The 23326-nt window shown below is 35.1% G+C and overlaps 2 protein-coding genes across 8 annotated transcripts in view; both read left to right on the forward strand.

Moving 5' to 3' along the window:
- Positions 1-13431, forward strand: part of LOC107043384 (JNK-interacting protein 3) — a 38111-nt gene extending 24680 nt beyond the window's left edge. For 6 of the 7 annotated variants that reach the window (XM_015264874.1, XM_015264875.1, XM_015264876.1 and 3 more), the window contains 3 exons: positions 854-1051; positions 1320-1409; positions 12125-13431. In XM_015264874.1, the coding sequence (XP_015120360.1) occupies positions 854-1051; positions 1320-1409; positions 12125-12258 (422 nt within the window). In that variant the 3' untranslated portion in view covers positions 12259-13431. Of the gene's footprint in view, positions 1-853; positions 1052-1319; positions 1410-6040; positions 6102-12124 lie in introns of all 7 variants that reach the window. The other variant, XM_015264879.1, reaches the window with a different exon arrangement.
- A 1413-nt stretch (positions 13432-14844) lies between these two features.
- On the forward strand, positions 14845-22255 carry LOC107043382 (catalase; the record flags this gene model as incomplete). The annotated part of the gene is given in 5 exon segments (XM_015264871.1): positions 14845-15031; positions 21003-21177; positions 21273-21414; positions 21646-21976; positions 22064-22255. Coding segments are annotated over 5 exon segments (894 nt in total), but the record flags the coding sequence as incomplete, so codon positions are not given.
- Positions 22256-23326: the final 1071 nt, after the last annotated feature.

Raw genomic sequence — 23326 nt, forward strand, 5'->3', positions numbered from 1 at the left:
GACAAATTGAGCGATTAGGTAGACGCCCAAATCCTCGAGTTTGACTTTTGGCCCAAAATATTTGGACAGAAAATTTTTGCTTCGCGCAGAAAATTAGCTTATAAATAGCTGATAAATCTGGACCAGACAGCAGGCCTATGTAATGATCTTGGATGTGCCCATTTTCCAGCCCATATAGGATTTCCCGGAAAAATGGGGATTTTCATGATTTTCTCAACACAGGAAATTAGATTATAAATCAAAAGATATCTCAGCGTGGTTTTCGAGCCAATTCTGATGACTTGGCCGCCTAGCTTAACGCTCAAATCCGAAAAATCGATTTTGCGCCCAAAATATTTCAGCAGAAAATTTTTGGTTTGCACAGAAAAAAAGCTTATAAAAAGCATGTAATTTCGAGCTATTGACCGAGTCGATTCGAGCACCTTGGCTGCCTGGCTTGACGGAGCTGTCAAAATGGACGATTACAAAACTTGCATTTGGAAGCAAAACAACTAATAACTCTTAAGCCAACAGTCACATACCATCTAACACATGGCGCATGTTGAATAGGCTCAGCCATCTACTTGTTTTTCACCTAAACAATCAGTACATTTTTTAATTTATATCTTCTCATCTTTTTCCTACACATTCTGTAAATGGATGGCTCTTAAATTAAAGATTATCTGTCGTTCTTTCTACATGAGTGTTCTAGAAATATTTGACAACGTTGACGATCGAAAATTCATTACGCATATTCGAGATGAATGTATAATCAACAAATACTTTTCATCCAATTGAAACTATTTTTCCACTTTCCCATCCATTGACTTTCCCACTCCAAAAAAAGGAGAGAGTGAGTTTATTATTCCCTCAGGTGCTGGTGGTTCATTGGCCGTATCAAGAGTACAAACAGTTGGTTGTAAAACAGAAGCACCAGGAATTGGTGTTCGTGTATTTGCATCAGATCGTGGTGTAACCCCAGGCAGCTTCGTGCCCTATTGCAGTATGGCCCATGCTCAATTAAGCTTCCATGGACACCGAGATGCCGTCAAAATGTTCGTCGCAGTTCCAGGTAAACCTTTAAACCAATATCCATATTTCCCCACACAAATACGAAACGATTTTAGCAATATAGCCTGATTTATTTCCTTGCATATAAATATCTTGAAACATCTGCTTTTCAAAACAGATTGAATATTCATTGGGTCGGAGTTATTTTAGTAGACAATGGAAGAAACGCAGAACGTTTCTTTTTTATGAAATAATTGGCTTTCTTGACCTTATTTTCAAGACGTGGATTCAATTTCAACTTGAATTTCAAAATTCCGTATTCTCTGCAGGACATGGAGGACAAAGTGCAGTTTCTGATGGAACTCAGCCCGCGATGCTGGTTTTATCGGGTGGCGAGGGGTACATTGACTTTAGAGTTGGTACGTAAACAAACTAAAATTATCATATGTTACCCGAAAAAAATTAACAATTCAATAGCAATTCAAGTAATTCCAGGCTTGATTCTAACATATATCCTACACTAAGAAAAAAATATATTTTTGCCAAATATCTGTTTACTTGAGAAATATTTATTTCTTCAATACCGTATTTCTCCAGTCGAGTCACTTCCAAGGAATGCTCATCAGGTTTCACTTATAACTATTATATTGCTCTAGAAGATGATCATGTTAGTTATGACTTTGAGTGAACTCCCTCAATAATTATTATCACTAAAAAATTAATTGAAATTCTTCTCTCTAGAAATTCAGAAATTTAAGATAAATGAATAATCATTGGAGGAGTTCAATGTCATTTCAAGGTCATGTGCAACATAGTCATCCTCTAGAGCAACACGATTGGCATAATTGAAAGCTAATCATGCACGCCTGGGAATTACTCGATTGGAGAAATACTATTTTGAAAAAATAAATGTTTTTCTCAAGTAAATGAATATTTGGCAAAAATAACTTTTGTTCTTAGTGTAGTTGTTTCAAGCCTGAAGACAATTTATCTAAGTGTCTAGAAAAACTACTCTTTTCTTAGGGTCAAATAGCCCTCCGACTTACCTCAAGTATTAATTTGATTTGATTCGAGTTGTAGAATCTACACTGTAAAAGGTAGTTAGATATCCTTAAGTTGGATGAATGAATCAAGTCTTTATATCAGTTTGCACATTTTTTAGTGAAACTTCATCCAAGTCGTCAATATTGCCATGAACTAGTCGATTCTTGACAGAATTAAGTCATCGATATTAATCAGATATTAAGTCGGATTTGTCCTCTTGATTCATAATTTTTCTTTGGGTTTTATACCACTCACAAGGAACCCTAGGTAGGTGTCCGCCTCCGATTTCGATGAAACTAATACATGTTATAGAGGAGTTAAAACTAAGGGACACGTATTTTTTCTTATCGGCTAAAACGTGGATTTTGGGGGCGAAACTGTCCCCTGAAGTTAGCCACTTCTTAGGGTGTTTTGTCGTTAGCGTATATAAGGAGAATACTCAGACAAATATTTTGCCATGTAAGAGGAAGCTCATGAAGAATGATGAATATGTGAATTAAAATCATCCCCAGTGGTTGAAATTTAGGGAGTGAACTTCCCCCGCGAAAAATTATTTTTCGAATTAAAAAAAAAACTATTGTTCAGAATTTCATGGAACCAATTCCATTCGAAAAAGCATTCAAAAAGACAAAATACCTTTTTTGCATTTTCTTACAAATTGCAATTTAACGGCGAAAAAATCAATTTCCAGTAATTTTCTTATCTTTCAATTTTCCGCGGTGTAAATCGAAGCTTGTGTGGGATAAAAGGATTAACAGTCAAATTAATAAAATTTTATGAAATCATTCCTATTTGCAACCTAAGGAAAAGATACAAAGTACCTTTTTTTGTTTTTGTTTTCTTCAATCGAAATTCGAACCCATCGAGTAGATTACTAATAATTTGCAAATCGTCAAATCTGTTGCCTATTTATTTTTCATGTAGTTTCTCTCAACGAATCGCCATGACAGCCTTCCCAACATCACAAGCATTTGATGACAATTCGATATGGAAATATGACAATGATTATAGTAATTACTCTAGAATGGGATTCCAAGTAAACATTTCTAATAATGCTATAGTACATAGCATATATTTTTTGCACATATTATGATTTTAGTATCATTTTCCGAATCATCAATATTCTAAATAGGTAATATTAGGGATCATAATTCATACAGAAATGGTATTCACAAGAAAAATGCCACAAACAAAGAGATTTTTTGCACCATGAGCATCGAACTATAGCAATATTGGTACAGCCCTCAATGTCACAGTGGGGATGAGAAGATTGCCCGAAGGCAAAATCGACGGGATTCTCAAACTCATCCGGTTTTTTAACAATATAATCATCGTTAAACCAAGCATGATGAAATAAATTTTGATATCTTGATGAAGATATCTGATTATGGACTAACGATTGTAACTTTATTATATTATTCCTTAAATGTAAATTAATATCATGACCAAGGAGGACAACGGTATCCGAAAAATGACGGACATAATTTTTCCATATTCTAAAACCAAACACATCGAGGGGTTGAATCTTTCCAGTGGTACCTTTCGGTATCAACATAGTTAATAACTCTTTATTTGGAGGTGTTGCTTCTCGTACCGCTTCAGGGCAGTAACCGCTCCACGAATCTATCAGCAGTAGACTTTTAGGACCAACGTTCGGGAAAAATACTTCCTTCAACCAGGTTTTGAAATGCTCTAAAAATTAAGAACATTTTAATGATCGTGATTAATCAAGTCTTGAACATTATCTTACCTGAAGTGAGTTTCCTCGAATTTGAGGCAGTGACAAAAAGATTGCATGGTCTGAAAAGATTCTGCTCCACGATAGGGTCTTAAGTTCCAGAAGGTTCTTTCAAAACTTTCTTTCAAGGAAAAGAGGTGACAATAATTTGCCATCAGCAGACATTGTGGGTTGTATCGTATAACTATGTGTTGTCGAGGTTATCAATTGTACTATACATGCCACTTGTTTTGCGCCTTCTTCACCTAAAGTACGTCCTGAATGAATTTCCAATTGAATACCACTCTGGTCCAAATTATAGATGTTTTCCGGTCCATACGTGTCAGAATAAGGCGGAACTTTATGAAGTAATTCGTCTGATTGTTTCTGTAGAGTTTCTCGATTTTCTAATGTCTTGCGCGTGACAAATTTGTTAATTTTCCGAGATGTGATGCGATGTGCTTTCTTCAAATGATGTAACCACCATGGGGAAGCCGTGAAACGAATGTCTTCAAATCTTATATTTTTCCGAGCTTGCCGAACCCACCTGCGTAGGTCAGTGTCGTGAACAATCAATCCCGCATCAATTGCGTTGTTCATATTATTCAATGTATACTCCGAAATACGCTTCAACTTCCCCATATGTCCCTCCTTTGTTGATTTGGTGTGCCAAACGACGTAACTGTCGACTGGATTTCACCTTTTTGAATAGATTCGAAACTGTTTTCACAGAAAGATTTTGATCGTCTTTGCACTTCTCCAGAATTCTACTGCTCTCCGATTATAGTCAAAACCTACAGATTCCTCATCTTCCGAACAACTTTCAGATGATTCTTTATTATGTGGTTGAAATTCTTAATCTTCAACCGCTATCATTTCTATATCTTTATAAGGCTCTTGAAAATTCAGAGATATTTCTTCCATCATTTCCACACTATTGTATTCCTTCATGGATCGAAGTAAGATCGTTTAGAAAGTATCCACTAATTTGCGTTCCGCATTGTTCACGGGCGTTTCAGCGATGTTTAAAACTTCAAATGTTACCATGAGAAGTCTGATGACGTTGATTGGATTAATGTTCATCATGAAACGGTCATGAAACACAACACTCACTGCTAGACCGTTTTTCTCGACAGATTTTGGTAGACTGATCGTGAATTGCATGAAAGGTGAAAGCCAAAAATACATTTATCCCCATGATTTTATTTTTAAACAATAGGAGTCACATTCCAATTGATATTTTTATTCTGCCGCATACGATCCTGTTGCGGTCCTGCATATCAACATATAAACATCGATGTAGTAAAACCACCTCAATTGTATGTTAATTGTAATTTCTTATACTCTACACAATTTTCGACTTTTCCATGACCACTGGCCAAATTTATCCATTCCTAGTACTACCCCCTCGCACTGCTTCATCAGAACGTTCCACGTATTTACACGTATACGTATACGTACATCGTACACGTATTTCGTTCTCGAAAATGCAGACGATGGCTTTTTCTTTTGCTTCCATATTCAGATTCCAGAAACAAAAAAATGAACGAAGAAGGTACTGCGTATTTTTCTCATTCTGTTGCGAATAGTGATTTTATAAAATTTTAGATTATATTTTTTTCCATTCGAAAAATGATTTTCTAGGAGGGTAGTTGGCCCCCACATTCAATACCCCCGGGGATGAATTTCATTGTTAATCTCATCAGTTCTCACGAGCTTTGTGTTACACCACGAAAATTTTCAAAATTGAAAAATTACAAGAAATTAATTTTTTCGCCATTAAATTGCAATTTGTAAAAAAACACAAAAAATGTATTGTCTTTTTTAATCCTCTTTCGAATGGAATTGGTTCTATGAAATTCCGAGCAATAGTTTGTTTTAAATTCGAAACATAATTTTTTCGTGGGGGTAGCTCACCCCCTAAATTTCAACCCCTGGGGATGATTTTAATTCACATATTCATCATTTATCATGAGCTTCCTCTTACATGGCAACATATTTGTCTGAGTATTCTCTTTATATACGCAAACGACTAAATACCCTGAGAAGTGGCCAACTTCAGAGGACAGTTTTGCCCCCAAAATCCACATATTAGCCAATAAGAACAAATACGTGTTCATTAGTTTTGACTCCTCTATAACATATATAAGTTTCATCAAAATCGAAGGCGGACACCTACCTAGGGTTCCTTGTCAGATAAATTAAGTTCTAATAATAGAGTTATATGGCATGGCGAGTAAGAATTTGTTTTTATTTTGAAATAACATTGGGGGCTGTGATAACTTTCAGCTGAAGAGGCAGAAGACGAGAGTGATGTGGCGACCCACCTCATTGTCTGGCAGTTGGTCAGGTATGCCCCCAGAGAGTTCACGCGTTCCATACGAATATTTACCTAATATTCACTTGTTGGTAATAACAATTTCATTAAAATTAATCGTTGAAGATCATGAAGCTTTTTCCAACAATTAATTGCTATTTGAAATCGATTTATCTGCTGGCGAATGCACAATGCTCGAATGTACTAATCCGATTATCTTAAGCTGAAGAAGTATTATAATACTTGAACGTTGAGCAGATGGAAAAATGGTTCAAGTCGATCTATGGCAACTATTTGTTTATCAAGATGATCTCACGGACGAGTCAGTGTAGGAAAAGCCAGCTTCCAGAAAGGTCTTCTCCTACATCGCCCTAGAATAATTGGTTATTGAGATAAATGCATTATTAACAATAATTTCACTTTCGACTTCTATCATTTTACAACTTTCTCGTTCATGATTCAAATAACATATTGATTGTTCAACCCTTCCTTCGCAAATTAATACCTCTTGTCATAATATTCATTCTCATTGTGGATAAACTCATGTAAATAATATCGCCTATTTCAATTAACAGCTCGACAAATCTCGTTATCTATTGCTCTCTGGGGGTAGAAGGATCTTTTAGTCGTTATAATGTAAATAGGCACAGTTTAGTTGCCAACTGTTGAACATTTTCCAAATGACTTACGAGAGAATATTATTCAAAATTTTCGTCCACTATTAGCTAATACAATTCGGTGAATATTTAAATGTGAATCCCTCAATTAAATTACATAGAATTTTCAAAGTTTGGAAAATCCAAGTGATGGCTACATTGAACTTTAACCCCTCACGTACGGGCTCGGTATGTCATACCGACCCGTGCAAAAACGCACGGCTCTTTTCAAAATTGAATATTTCCGAAACTATGGCAGATAATACAATCGGACTAATGCCATTGGGAAGGTGAATACTGTAGCTTCGATTATATATTTTATTTATAATTTTTCATTCATCAGAAAATATGGGATGCGAAGAGTATTGAGCGTGTGGTAGACTTGGTATCAGAAAGGTCCCGTACGTGAGGGGTTAAATATTTCATATAACACTCTGTAGGTCGCGCCGTAAGCGCCGCGCCGCACCAGCATAAATCGACATAATGATAAATTTGAAAGATTTAGGAAAAATCGAAAAAAAATCAAGAGTGATCTAGATCGTATACTTAAAGAAGTCCCGTGAGAGTTTTAATGTTCAGTGTTATCCTTGATTATATATTCAGGCTCAAAGTTGCCATGTTTTTCTGAAAATTCACCTCATACACGGGACACGGCCCGAAGTTCCGGAATAAAAATTTGAAAATCTAATTAATTATGATATTCTTGGCGGATATTTCCATTGATAGGGCTTCTAGACACTTCAAAATCATATGTCAAATTTTTGCAAATTTTTGTGAGGCTTTACTGCAGTGTCATTTAAAAAATTGGAAAAAGTGCGGCGCGGCACTCACAGTGCCACTAACGGAGTGTTAAGGCGCGGTTCCATTGTCTGCCGAACGTTATCTAGATTGCTTTTTTTGTTCGATTTTTATGTCGAAATTTCAACCCGATGCCCCGTCACTCAGAGACCCCCGAGAATTGTAAATTTGGGTTCAAAGAACATAAAAAAATTCTGTCCATTTTGAAAGAGCGTTTTCAATTAATATTGAGGAATGAGTTCAATAGAGGAGATATGAATCATGTATAATAATCGTGACAAATGGCGACCTGTCAGTCGCCACCACGGGGGAGGAAAGATGAAATAATAAATCCTTTAGCATAGCGCAACCAGACGATTGTACGAAAAGAGGCTCTTTGAAAAACTTTGTAATATTGTTAAGAATTTTTTGATCACACTTTTACGGTGAACTACTAATCACATGCACCAATCTCCTCAATTGAAAATTGTACTGTTCATCAACTGTCACTTTTGTCGAGGGCGCAAAAAAAGGAAAAAAGAGCAATTTTTCTGTTTTCAATTGCCAACAAAAGTGACGGCTGATCGCCAGTACAGTCATCAATGGATGTGATTGGCTTAAGTGATTAGTAATTCATCATAAAAGGGAGATCAAAAAATTCTTTGAAATTTTACAGATTTTTTTAAAGAGCCTTTTTTCGTACAATCGTCTTGTTGCGGTGTACCAAAGGACTTATTGTTTCGTCTTTCCTCCGCCATGGTGGCGACTAAAAGGCCGCCATTTGCCACGGTAACTACACATTATTCATATCTCGTTTATTGATATCATTCCTCAATATTAATTAAAAACGCCCTTAGTAAATGTTCAGCACTTTTTAATTTTTTTTTCTGAATTTAAAGTCCGGGTGTACTATCTTTCGAACGTTATCTCGATGTTTTTTCCCATCTTTCGTCATCTGAAATTGTCAATTAAGTCCTGCATCATGCAGAAGTTTTGGAAAATTATGAATGAATAATCAAAAAAAAGTAGAAAAAATTCTTAATTTTTTCAAAGAGAATTTTCAATTTATATTCAGAATAAGTTGAATAACAAGAAATTGAAAAATGTATCTGATTTACGGTGACAAATGGCGTTCCGTCACCCAATATCATGCAGGGGGAAGACTGATTTCGTAAATCATTTCCCACACTGCACAGAGACATTTATTACGGAAAAGGCTCTTCGAAAAAAGTTGTAATATTTTGGAGAATTTTTTAATCACATTTTTCTCACATAAAAATGGCAGAGGACTACATACCACTGTTTTGAAAATTGAGATACCTAGCTGTCACTTCTCATGAGGAGTTAGTGTTTTGTTATCCACCATGGAAAATGACAGCTAATAGATAATTTGCCACAGTAAATCAGATATTTGTAATTTCCACTTTTTTCAACTCATTCTGAATCTCAATTAAAAACGCTCTTTGAAAAAGTTCAGAATTTTTTCTATTTTTTTTTATCATTCTATCATAATTTTTGGGAATTTCTACATGATGTACCACTCAATTGACAATTTTAGATTACGAAAGATGAAAAAAAATCCGGATAACATTCGAAAGATAGTACACCCGGGCCTTAAATTCAGAATTTTGAGGTGTCCCTGAGTTACGGGGCATCGAATTGAAATTTCGAGATGAAAATCGAACAAAAAAATCAATTTACATAATGTTTGGTAGATAATGAAGCCGGGAGTTCGTCCTCCCGTGAATAAGTCATATGTGACTGAAAATCTCTGCACTATGACATGATGTAAAAATATCCTCACATGGACCATGATGCAGATTTTTCACATTTGACTATAATTTTTCGATTGGCATCATCATTTGAGAGATTCTTTCTCAAATGGCCCTCTCATTTTATTCAATTTTTCTCTCGAGCGATTATCCTATTTTTTGGGGGTTTTTCTGAATTCTTTCAGATTTTTAGTACTGATAGACGCGTAGATGTGAGGAATTAGATGTTTTTTTAATTTCACGTATCATTAAATACTTNGGGGGGGGGGGGGGGGGGAGTGAACATACATCTGTTTTTTCCTCAGCTTTCTGATAAAAATATTTTCATGTTTTAGAAAGTAGAAATAAATGCTGGAAATGCCAGAAAATCCAAGAAAAAAGTATAGAAAAGTGGTGTACGGCAATGGGGCCGGTTTGATTTAGATGGAAAATCAACGAAAAAATAAGACTCATACTTTTTATCATGTTTTTCGCATTTTCAGCACTTAGTTCTACTTTTTAAAACATGAAAATATGTTTATCAGAAAGCTGAAGAAAAACAGATATGTCATGTATTTTTACATTTTTCCCCTTATGAATTATTTAAGAATATCCAAGTAGTTTGGCTATTTTTTTTTCAGTGAAGTGCTTTTCTACTTTTGTAGTCTACCACCAGAGCTTGCATTTGAGCCCGATTTGACCCCAAGTTTCCAGACATTTTACAATGTTTTTATTACTTAAATGTTGCAAATCATTTAAAAAGCAACATTTAAAGATCTAGAATAAAATTAGAGAATTTACTTTTGGAGGAAGATTGATGAAATGATTGAAGAAATGCAATTTTTGAAAATTACAAGAATTTTCTATAAATAATTTATAAATAATCAATTTTCCACCATAAAATTGATTTGTTCGGAATCGTAACAAATTAATTTATATTCAGAATTTTACCAAAAATCGATATCATGTCTAAGAAAATAAGGTGTCCGGAAGTTTAAACAGTTTCAATCATTTATTTATAAACACCGAATGTTTAAAAAAATAATAATTCTGTGCAAAATGTAATTTGAATGACACTGAATATTCATGATTTTTTTTCAAATTTTTCTCTCGCAATTTAATTAACCAATTTGATGATTGAAAATGGTTGAATCAATAGTGTAGTTTGTACCGAACTGTGAAAGGTACTTGTATATCCTTAATGTATCTCCCTAAAAAACATGTTTTTCTTAAGATTGTCGCCATGTTTTTCATAGATAATGTTCATAATAGTCCCCAAATATTGACAAAAATTCTAACTAGCTGTACTACACACGTTAGGAGATAATAAATAATGAAATGCGGGCTTCTATGTACCAAACGGGGGTTATAGGTTTCCCCGAACTCGATTTTTCTATCTTATGAGAAAACGTTTCTGACGATATTTTTAAAAAACTAATCCGTGATAGATTGATAAATTCCGAATACTGTGATTTTTTTGTAAAATTTTTTACTGCATAGTTTCTACGAAATTCAACTCTAAAAAATGGCAATTTCATGAAAGGATTTCTTATTTGATTCAAATAGTTATTGTTGCCTACATCAACAACATATGAGAGTAGAAAAACTCAATAATTTATGAGAATGCAATAAATTGTCATTTAGAATTCTTTCCGAAAATATGTAGGGACTAACTTTCGGGTGTTATGGGCTTGGGATGTACCTTCATTATATCTGATCTTGAAAAAAATCAACTTCCTCATATCTACATGTCTATCCTCTCTATATTATAAAAATCTAAATCGACTTCTGGCGATAGAAAATTTAAGACGAAAAATTAAGACTCGAAACCAAGGGTTATAAGAGTCAGGATTAGGTTCAGGATACGGGTCAGGAATAAGGTCAAAATTAGGATCGTAATAGGGGTCAGGATAAAGGCGAGAAGTAGGGTCCGGATAAGGGTAAGATGAGAATGAGAATGAACGTCAAAATAAGGGTCATATGGGGATAATATGGGGATCGAATGGGGGTCATATGAGGACTGTGTGGTTGGTCTGGGACTTTCAAAGCGTTGACTGGAGCCTTTTTCTAAAAACAAACAAATTCTCAAGTTTGAGGCGAACGGATTTGTGAACGGAAGTGGCTCCGTTCGCGCTCTTCGGTGGGGGACGAAAGTTCCCGTGAACCAATACTAGATTCACATGTGAAATAACTTCGTTCACAGAGGTGTTTTTTAATTCGCACACTGATTCCCAAGTCGCGAACTTCACACGTCGTGATACTCTGCATTTGGAGTACATCGTAATAGATGTATCTCCGCAAATTATCCATTTTTCAACTTATTATAAAACAAAGAATTGAACTATAATAAATAAATTTAAACAATTAATGTTTAATGTTTCGTTCCCCAGAAGAGATTAACTGTATCCTCATACGAGTATCCTCACGTGTGAATCGAAAACGACATCCGTCAACGAAATTAATTCACATGTGGATCTAGGATTCGTTTACGAAAATTTTCGTTCCCCAACGCGATACGTGAACGGAGCCACTTCCGTTCACCTCAAACTCGAGATTAAGCCCCCCGTGGGGGGTTGGCGAGCGGAGCGAGCAGGGGACGAAGCCCCCTAGTCAGTGCTAAGAATCTGAAAAAAATTAGGAAACCCCCGAAAAGTAGAATAATCGCTCGAGAGAAAAATGGAATAAATTTAGCGCCATGAAGAAAATGGGTGGCCCACTTGAGAAAGAACGCTTCATTTTTCTCACTAGAAAAGTTCCGTGCACTTGGTATTGAAAGACCATGAGGACTGATTCAACAGTGAAGCGACTTCCTCAATTGTATGTTAAAATATATCTTGAACATAATCATCAAATAAGTCATTGAATTCCACAGGTGATGTCGATGAAACCGAAGAGGGACTGGAACGTTCTAGTGCAGCAGTAGCTAATCCAGAGGAACACGGGGAGCAAAGTCACCTGATAGTGTGGCAGGTCCAATCACCATTGCCAATGAACATGAATGGCTAACCCACATGAGGATTGTAACAGAGAATGTGTGTATTTTAATTTTTAGGGTGCAATAACTTAATGAAACGAGAAAAACATGAATCATGGGGAGTGTAGGCAGCGAATAATGTCGCTCTCAATCAGTTTTATCTTAGATGTGATTATGTTAATATTAAAATCAATCATTGAAACGTGTAGCGACAAAGGCAACGATTTAACCGATGATGACGCTTGATTATGTCTGAATGTAATCGGAGAAAATTTTCAATCTTTGAATAGTAAATTATTCATGATTTTAGAGACGCTTATGTATGATATTTCTTTTTATATGAAGAAGACGACTGTAAATGCCAAGTCTTATTTTTTAGTATGGAACAAAGGTTTTTATAATTTGTCTCTAGCTCCTCAAATCATGGATGAGGAGAAGAGATAATTAAATAATTAGCTTGAATATTAGGGATTACTGCGCTGAGAGAAACCTGCACGTAGGATTCTATTGGATTCTACGATTAATATAGACTAATTTGTAATAAATATTGAGGAATATATACAATATACAAGATCGCATTATTTATTTCGATCAGGAGCTGAGTGATTTTTTTCCTGCATCGATTATGTCATTTTTTTATTTAACTTTGAGAAAGTTTGATGATCTAAGAGTTACAATACGACAGTTTGAGTAATTTATGTGAACAATTGGCTGAATCTGACGTGTTTACATTTTCTAGTTTTAGTCGTAATGAACAATAACAATGAAAGAATCCAGGAGATAAGCGCAATGTTATAGGCTTGTTAACTTATTTATTTGTTTTGAAAGATCATCTGAATATACATGATAAGAAGAGTAAATACTGTCACTGATATGAGGACGAAGTAATTATGTAAAATTGTGAGCTTTCTCTTGCTTCGATTCTCGCCCAATTGTCCTACCAAAGATGAGGAAAGAATTTTCAAAATGAATAGAAATTTGGGTAATATGTGATTAATATAATGCATACTTAATGGAATGGCTCTAGTTAAAAAAGAAAATCATCACTTGTGAGAGTTCTTCTCGATGAGCTCTTCTCTCACTGTTTATAATGCATTAAATCTGCAGTGATGGAACGTTTCGAAAATGTGAGAATTTGATTATTGTACCTGGCTCGAGTGTGGAGCCTCCATCATTCTATAATAAAATGGAGTTACGAAAAAATACCTTGTCGACCTGGATTTTTTTCCCAAAACTTTCTAAACACATGCAACATTGAGGACATTGTAGCGCGGTATAAAAAATGCCAAGACATTTCAAACAAAAGTTCTGTTTTGAATCCATATACGAAGTTTCAAAGGGGTGACTAAATCTTTCTACAAGATAATCCAATAGTAATTTTTGGAATTTCACCTTACATCTCCACCGATGATTCGTGCACTTGATAAATTGTATATTTGTAATTGTGATTTAAAAAAAGTTTGTCTTTATTCTCCCAAAGGTAAAGAAAATTCTCAAAATGAATGGAAATTAGGATAACATGTAATGTATAGAATGCATAATTAATGGCATTGTAAAGCAGAGAAAAGCCTGAAATTTTGCACTCTCCATTTTAGATTGGTTTCAGTTCCAAAAATGTGTGAGCTAACAAAAAATTGAACCCATCATTGTATGCACGAAAAAATTTAGTAAAAGAACACTACTGAATTCGCTAGACAATTCTATTGGATTTCTATTGAACTTTATATTAATTTTTGGTCGATTCTATTCAAATGGCCAATAGAAAATATTCTGCAGAAAGTCATTAGAATTCATTTTTTCTGTACAACTTATTCTATTGAGATATTGTCTATAGAATTTCTTCGGCTCAAATTTTATTAGTTTTTTTATCCTATTTTTCCTTTTTTTTCCTCAAGAAAATCAAACAAAGAAACTCAAAACATTTGAGCCAAGGGAATTGTATAGAAAATATCTCAATAGAATAAGTTGTCTAGAAAAATCCAATTGTAGGGGAGGGTGGGGTAAAATGGACACTTTTGACTTTTTTAAAAATACTCATAACTCAGAAACAGATTGATCAATTGAGCTCAGTCTAAGCTCATCACAAAGAGTAATCATTGTTTTTCAATTGAAAAATAAAATTATTCCATTTCGTGAACAATTCAACACGTCATGAATATTTCAAAAAAAGTCAAGTGTCCATTTTACCCTACCCTCCCCTATTGACGTTTTTTACAGACTATTTTCAATTTAAGATTTCTATAGAATCGGCCAAAAATTAATAGAAAGTTCAATAGAAATCCAATAGAAATGTCCAGCATATTCGCTACGTTTTTCTATTAAATTTTTTCATACGTATGAATTTAAAATTTCGAAACACCTTAGAAAAAATCGTAAAAAAATTGAGCATCGAGACGCTCGAAACAAAAATCAATACGAAAAATGACGCATAAGTGTTGTCTAAGGTTACGATTCCATGAGAAACTTATCACCTAAAAGATAATAGTAATTCTCAAAACGATGAGATTATCAATTATGGTCTGTCCTCGTCGAACACTCGAAATGATCTCAATGCGTAAATCGTGGCATCAAACACGTCGCAATTTCTCCCACCATTGGCAGCCGGTCCGAGCCAATAAAAAGCCTGAGTTGTTGTTGAGAGGCACAAGTACTCAGTGGAAACAGACGTACTGCGGGACCGGTTCTCGACACTTGTTTATTCCTCAGATAATCGCAAATTGCAGAAATTGTTCATTAAAGGATACAACGGAAATGGCACGTGACCCTGCATCCGACCAGCTGAATGAGTACAAGAAGTCAGTTAAGGTAGGATAGCCGCTAAAATTCGGGGGAAATTTAATGTAGAGTGTGAAAGGTTATCCTTTTGCTGAATATTCATCCTCCTTTTTTTATTGAATCTCATTGATATGTAATCAGGTGACGCGGTTCAACGTTCAATGACACTCTCATCGCAAATATCAATCATCGCGATGGATTTTACGTTGTTTACTTTACCTAACTTTCTCAACTGCATACATACACGTGCAGAGTTGAGTGCGTCCAAGTTCGAAAGCTCGAAATTATATCCTACGATGGGTGATTAGACCGGTTAATAACTCGGGGTGATAACGCGCCAACTTACATTGCAACTTGTTAAATAGTGAAACCCTATCGTTAAAGTAGCTTGACGATACTGGGTGCAAATTATGTTGACAAAACATGTACCTCCTTATCGTGGCATATGCGTTTTGTATTATCATCCCTGGGATATCATCCACTTGATGGCACTTGAAATAACAGAAAACTGATTATCAGTTCATCGAATTATATGCAAGCACAGGCGAGGAACGAAAATAACCAGACTGCAAATAGCGATTCTGTGAGCTTGAAAACAAGGTTGGGCTTGTAAATTGCGTTGCTAAATTACACCGTTTTTTACCGGCGTAATTTACGTAAACTACCTCGATGGGTTTTTTACATATTTCACATTACTTCGAAAAGCTTGGAATTTTCGGTTACTAGAATGTTTCATTTTATTCCGACTGACGAAGACGCAGTATTGAGCACGTAAATGTCATAAAAAAAATAATGTCATGTTCCGAGGACAGATAAACCGCGAATTTTAACTGCCCTTTGTTCGGTTAGAACGCCGTTTTCGGTAGAAAATTATTTTCGGCATAACATTATTTTATGTCAGTAGGCCCGATAAACCGCGATTCTAACCTCGCTTCACGCATGAAAAAATCGTATAGAAATTTTCTATACGGATTGCGTATAGAATTTCTATAGGATTTTCGTATATAATATTCGGATATTGCTATACGGATATTGTTTATACAAATTATTTCTATACAATTTTTTATAGATGTGATCCTATACGACCCACTGCCACATGTATAGAAACATTTCGTATCGAGTTGCGACATTTCTCTACGTTTTTCTCTGAAGCGTTTAGACATCGTTCGTATGAAAACAAAAATTTATGTAAAAATTTATGAATTGAAATAATTCGTATAGAAAATATTCGTATAGAAATATCCGAATATCATATACGGAAATCGTATAGCATTTCTATACGCAATCTGTACAGAAAATTTCTATACGATTTTTTCATACGTGATTCGCTCGATTAGATCGCGGTTTTTGGGCCCAATCACATAAAATATTGTATGCCATACGGCGATAAGATACTATTATGCCCCCAGGAGCGTAAAACCGTAATTGTAACCTCGATTCCCTCGGTTAAATCTGTTTTCGAGCTTAGAGACATAAAATATTGTATTTCACACGGCGATAAGACTATTTGCTAACTTATGTGGTTAAAATCCTTGCCTTCGGCTTGGGTTATAAAGCCACATTCGTCAGAAAATACTTTCATCGCCTGGTGACAATGTACTACTACATCACGCGGTACAATTCGGGGCATTTTAAGAAGCTCAAACACATGAGCCTCATACCTCATACCGAGTAAATTTCACGAGGGTCAAACGTTGCAAAAGACCAAAGTCACAAATCATCTCCATTGTGCGAAAGTCAATCTCATTATCTATTGAGCTTTATTGGATTCTCCACTTTATTATTTGGAGCCCCGAAAAAGCCCAGTTGGACCTGAAAAGAACCATTTTGTTCTGAAGAGTTCAAAAAAGTTAACAAAGACAATTGAATTAGTTTTGTCATTTAAGAATCCTGAATGAAACAAGTTAATGTCAAGGCAAAAGATGATGCCGCGACGAATTCAATAGAGATCAATAAATAATGAGATTGACCCTTGTAAAATTCATCCCTTACACGGTATGACCCTTACGAGGTGTGACCTACGAGACGTATGATCCTGGTAAGTTATGAATCTCGTGACTTATCACCCTCGTGAGGTATAATTTTCGCGATGCTTCACGGTTTATGATAACAGGTAACGTCGGCTGGTTTTTGACATTTTTTACATTTATTTCCTGAATGACGAGCTTTTTACAACGTCATGTAAAAAACTGTGGTTATCGACAGATACCCAACCCTGGCTTATAATGACCTGTTTCAGATTTGACATTGAATTAAAACTATTCAAATTTGTCATATAGTTGGATCACTAATAGGTCGAATCAATTTATAATTGGTCTGATTAATTTATCATGTTGAAGTCGAACGTTATAGTAAAGTTAATTGGTTTGTAATTTGATCTACTTGATTTATTCCTAATCAATCAAATTATAAATGGGTCGGTAAAACTAAGACAAGTGAATATATTTTAAACTATTTGGTATCTTAAAATTAAAGAATTTTAGTTGATGGACCCAACGTTTTGTCGCCCAAGGAAGACCTTGTCAGGGCTCCTTTACTAACTCCAATGCAAACTCGGAATTTAAAAAATTACCGAAATCGTAACCAGAACAACTGATGAAGAAATATTTTATAAATCCAAGTAAAAACTGCATTGTTCCAGATGCAGTTTTTGAAAATATTTTGTTTTGTATGTCTCCACATCTTGTCTAGAGGAAAAGCCTTCAAGAAAATATTTCTATTCTCTATAGCTTCAAAAATTGAAAAAAAAAACTTAGACGATATACTCTTGAGTCTAGGATATATACGAAAAAATTTCTTTGAAAAACCTAGTAAATTCGGTAGAAAATTCTATTGGATTCCGCTTCTTTCGAATGATTGAAAAGACGCATATGAAATTAAAAAAAATCAAATTGCTTGGGATTTGAGTCGGGTGGGTATCGAAGCCCACGGTCTTCTGTCAAGTTGAGGAATATGTTAATAATGGTTGATAAAATCTAATTTGAATTGGCTTTCTGTTGAACTTCTTTTGGAAATTCTATTTCTTTTAGGCTAATTCTAATGCTGAATTTCGCACATTTACTGCGCTTCTTTATTTTTTCAAGAAAATATTCAATAGAAAAAATCAGTAGAATTTCATTTTTCTATACCACTTTTCCTATGGAGACATTTTCTATAGAAATTTTATCAGTTTTTCGAAATTTTTTCACTTAATTCTTCTCATCTTTTCATTCGAAAAGCAACAAAAATATTAGAAAATCAAAACCGAGGAATTTCTCTGGCAAATATCTCAAATGAATAATTTTATTGATTTTCTTTATGGAATATTTTTGATTGATCGTTTCTATTGAAACAAAAATATGCAGACAAGCTACATATCAAGTTACAAATTCCAAACAATTTTCCAACGAATTCGCCAGGTTTTTGTATGGAATTATTACGTACGTGCGAAAAAAGCTGTAGTAATACGGAAATGTTATTGTAGAGCGAGTCCTAGAGCTAGAGAAAAATCATCATAGATTCAGAATACACAGTCGAAACTCGATTTGAAGATGAGTTTAGGAGAAAAATAGTAAACATGTTTTAATTCTTGAAGGACAAAATTAGACCTACGAAAAAGTTGTTATACATTCCGAGACAATCAGCGGACAAGGTGTTCAATCGAGAAGTGGCAATACGTGATAACTCAACTTCAGGATGAGTTGCTGATGATTATCTTTAATCATAAAGATGATAGGTCTATTGATACGGCAATTTTTGTTGTCAAGCACTATTAAAGCTACAAAAAATGTCTGCAAAATCATTTTTTCATCACCTTGGGACTCTACACCGTTTTGAGATGCAAAATTATCTGCAGTAGAATAGAGTAAATTTACTTCACAATTTCATTACTGAGTTGCATTATCTCGTTCTATGCTGTTATGAAGAATATGATTAATGTTAATTTTTGCACCTGACAATGGGAAAATTGCGCTGTGCGTGAGAAATATCCAGTCATTAAAATCCATTTAATAGATGATAATTGTAATGAATACAATGAAATGACTATGTTCTGCCCTCCCTAAAGCATCATGCGAACGTTTTGCAGTATATTCTATCCATAATTAGAACTGTTGACTGACGATCGAACATTCGGACTCAAAAGGCAAATCATGCATTAGTCGTTTTATTCCAAGATTGTTGACGTGTTTGCGTCATCTGAGCAAACACTTTGAAATAATCGATGCGACGGTTCATTATAATAACCATCTATTCACTGTGGATGCACAGGAAAATGGAAGCGGTGGCGCAAAATCCTGGAATTGTGATAAATCAATTGCGGTTAGTACTAATGGCAGTTATTGCTATCGGAAAATGTCTGAAATATTCCCTGGACTTTGCCTGCACCTTTAATCATGCGTTTCATTTGTTTCTCCATCGTTCTAGTTGCATTATTTATGATGTTTTTTGCGACACCGATCATTGGAATGAATCAATATATTATGGTAATTGGTGCAATATTGAGGAGTTGCAGGCGATATTCAAGGAGTCCTAGTCACTGAATGGAGAATTATTAAATAGTTGAGAGATGCCTGGGGAAATGTTCTTGACACTCATTTTTTAAGGTTTTATTGGGTTTTAGAAATAAGTCCTGGTTTCGTTTTCCATTTCAATTATTTCTCTAATTGATGTGACTCGTGAAAAGTCATTTTTTCATAAGATTTCCTCTCCGGTATTCGGATTCAAATAATAAAGCTTACGTTCAATGCTATTCGCATAATATATTTGTTGTATATGTATACAAACTTCGGAATGATAATGATTTTTGGATAATTACTTTTCTTACATTCAAGCTAGTTTTTTCAAATAAAATAATTGCTAAGTGAACTATTTTCTATGTTCGCAAAACATTATATAAATTTGAAATAAGTCTATTCGTGCTTACAACTTCATGCTAAATCGATTCCATAAACATGAAATTAGGTCATTCGATGTCCTAACAATACATTCTCATTCATTATTCACACAGAAGGGAAATTTTCAAGCAGAACACTTTTTCAAAGAATAACATTTAGATAAATATGATCAACATGGATAGAAAAAATAATAGAAAAACCTAGCGAATTCGCTAGACAATTCTAATGAATTTCTATTGAACTTTCTGTTAATTTCTAACCGATTGTATTGAAATATTCAATAGAAAGTAGTCTATAAAAAAAGTCAAAAGAATTCGATTGTTCTATACAACTTATTCTATTGAGATATTTTCTGCAGGATTTCCTTGGCTCAGATTTTCCAAATTTTCTTCATTTTATTTTTCTTTTCTTTTCATCAACCAAATAAAACAAAGAAACTTAAAAAATTTGAGCCGAGGGAATTCTATAGAAAATATTTCAATCCAATAAGTTGTATAGAAAAATCTAATTCTATTGACTTTTTCTATTGAACATTTTCTATTGAACATTTCAATGGAATTGGCCAAAAACTAATAGAAAGTTCAACAGAAATCCAATAAAATTTTCTAATTCGCTAGGTTTGTCTATTAAATATTTTCGTGTGTGAACCCGTTTTTACTCATGTGGTTTTTGGGGGAATTCGTTCGAAGTAATTTTTTTCATAGAAAAAGAAACTTTCACAACAAGCAAAGAATGTAATTGAATCGTTTGAGTGGAAAAATTTCGTTTCTATCACTGAGAAAGTGGGAAAAATAATGATTGAAAACGGCCTGGGGTGTCCTGTACACGTCACGCGAATAACGAAGAGTTCAATATTAAATTGAACTCTTCGTTGTTAAACTTGTTTCATATCAATAGAAAACTACGTGATACTCGGTTTGAAAGAAGTCAGAATCATTCCACTACACAATGCGTCAGCAATTTTTTCTCTTATCGACCCCCATATTGTAACGAAAGAACTCCACAGAGAATGTTCAAAGAAATGCATTTCCTGGAAAACCAAGTCACTCGTATTGGAAACATTGTATGCATTGTGCAAAAAACCGATTTTTTCTCGTAATTGATAAAATTACCCTGTTTGTTTTTAGGGCGACCCACCGGTTCTATTGACCGGCAATGGCGCTCCCATTGCAGACAAAACGGCCAGCCTCACAGCTGGCCCAAGAGGCCCCATGCTCATTCAGGACTTCGTTTACCTCGATGAAATGTCTCACTTTGATAGAGAACGAATCCCCGAGCGTGTTGTTCATGCTAAAGGAGCAGGTAAAATTAAAATGCAAATTGTGGGCAGAAAAAAAAAGTGTCACGGTCGTAGATCAAAGATTAATTCTCATTTTTTACTTCTACTTCTTCAACAGGTGCCTTTGGATACTTCGAGGTCACTCATGATATCACAAAGTACACAAAAGCTAAAGTTTTTTCTAAAATTGGGAAGAGAACACCGATAGCCGTGAGATTTTCAACCGTTGGAGGCGAAAGTGGCTCCGCTGATACTGTCAGGTAAATAATGTAATCATACAGCAAGAGTAAAAAAAACAAAAATTTTCAATCAGAGTTTTTCCTCTGGAATACATTTTTCAATTACTCTGCCTCGATTAAAGTAATTGCGTTTGAATAGTAAAAATAGATTGCGTTTCCTTAATTGCTATTCAAGAGACTTACGAATTCGTCATGCCTCGGTGAATCTCCAGCTTCTAGGAACAATGGTTTTAATAACTCTTGACGTTGTAGAGATCCGCGTGGATTCGCTGTGAAGTTTTACACCGAAGAAGGAATATGGGACTTGACTGGCAACAATACCCCAATATTCTTCATCAAGGATCCTTTAATGTTCCCAAGCTTCATTCACACCCAAAAGAGGAATCCCACTACTCACCTGAAGGACATGGATATGTTCTGGGATTTTCTATCTCTAAGACCCGAGTCAACTCACCAAGTGATGATTCTATTTTCTGACCGTGGAATCCCTGATGGATATCGCCACATGAACGGCTACGGCTCTCACACATTCAAACTCGTTAATGATAAGAATGAACACGTGTGGTGCAAATTCCATTACAAGGTGGGGTGAATTTTCTCATTTCATTTTAATGATCCCTTGTCTGATCCTGAATGCATCTCAAAACCACCCCATTATTTTTATTCACAGACGGATCAGGGCATTCAAAATCTTCTGGCTGAGAAAGCAGCGGAGATAGCGTCATCCGATCCAGATTATAGCATTCGTGATCTCTATAATGCTATTGCCCAAAAAAAAAGCCCCACGTGGACATTCTATATTCAAGTGATGACGGAGGAGCAAGCGCAGAAGTTCAAGTGGAATCCCTTTGATCTTACAAAGGTATTATTTCTAAATAATATTTCGATGAAATTTGTCATCCAAATTTTTTAATACTTTTTGCTTTTTTTTAATTTAATTTTATGTGAAAAAATGAGGTAGTTTGAATTCATGGTTATCTTCTGTTGTTAGAAGAAACACATTGATGGCTCCTAAAGGAAACTACGTAACTCGGAAAACATTTCTAAAATCACGTATCTTAAAATTTCGTTCTAAACTCAAGTATCTCACGAGTATTGGCTGAAACTTTGTATCTCAGAGGAAATGACAAAAACCAAGCATCTCAGTAAAAATTCAGAAACACATAATTCAGGAGCTCTGATTAAGGTATTCCGTGCAAGAAAGGTGAATAATATCATTCATCTGGAATTCATATATAATGTTTGTAATTACAATTGAATTGTGTATGAATTTTCATAGAATTTTTTCAGATTTCCTTTTCAAGTTATTAATGATTAAAGTCACTATTTTTACATATATCTTATACATACATGCTTATACATATATCTTATGGAGATTTTTCTGTTTAACATGAAACTGCGTTACCATCTGAGCTGATAGAATATTTTTATTCTAAACAGAAAAATCTCCATAAGAGCCTTTGTATAAAGAACACCCATTCGGTCACACCCATTCGGTCACACCGGGAGCCGGGAACGAGCGAAGCCAGCGGGGGCTTCAGGGCTTCAGGGGACGTCCCCATCCCTGGAGGGTCTCAAGGGTCATAGGGGCCCTAAGGGTCATAGAGGGGCTAAGAGTTATGAGGGCCACGAGGGTCACAAATGTACTAAGGCTCTTAAGTGTCACCAAGGTCATAGAGGTGCTAAGGGTCATAGAGGGGCTAAGGGTCATAAGAGTCACGAGAGTCTCAAAGGTCACAGGGGTCATAGGGGTTCTAAATGTCATAGAGGTTCTAAGGATCACGAGGGTCATAGGAGTGCTAAGGATCACGAGGGTCATAGGAGTGCTAAGGGTCACGACGGTCATAGGAGTGCTAAGGGTCACGAGGGGCATAGGGTTAATAAGGGTCATAAGGGTCATGGGGGTTCTAAGGGGACTGCCCATATATGGGTG

This window comes from Diachasma alloeum, unplaced genomic scaffold, assembly GCF_001412515.2.
Source record: "Diachasma alloeum isolate Michigan unplaced genomic scaffold, Dall2.0 Dall_scaffold_00562, whole genome shotgun sequence".
In the NCBI taxonomy this organism is placed as follows: domain Eukaryota; kingdom Metazoa; phylum Arthropoda; class Insecta; order Hymenoptera; family Braconidae; genus Diachasma; species Diachasma alloeum.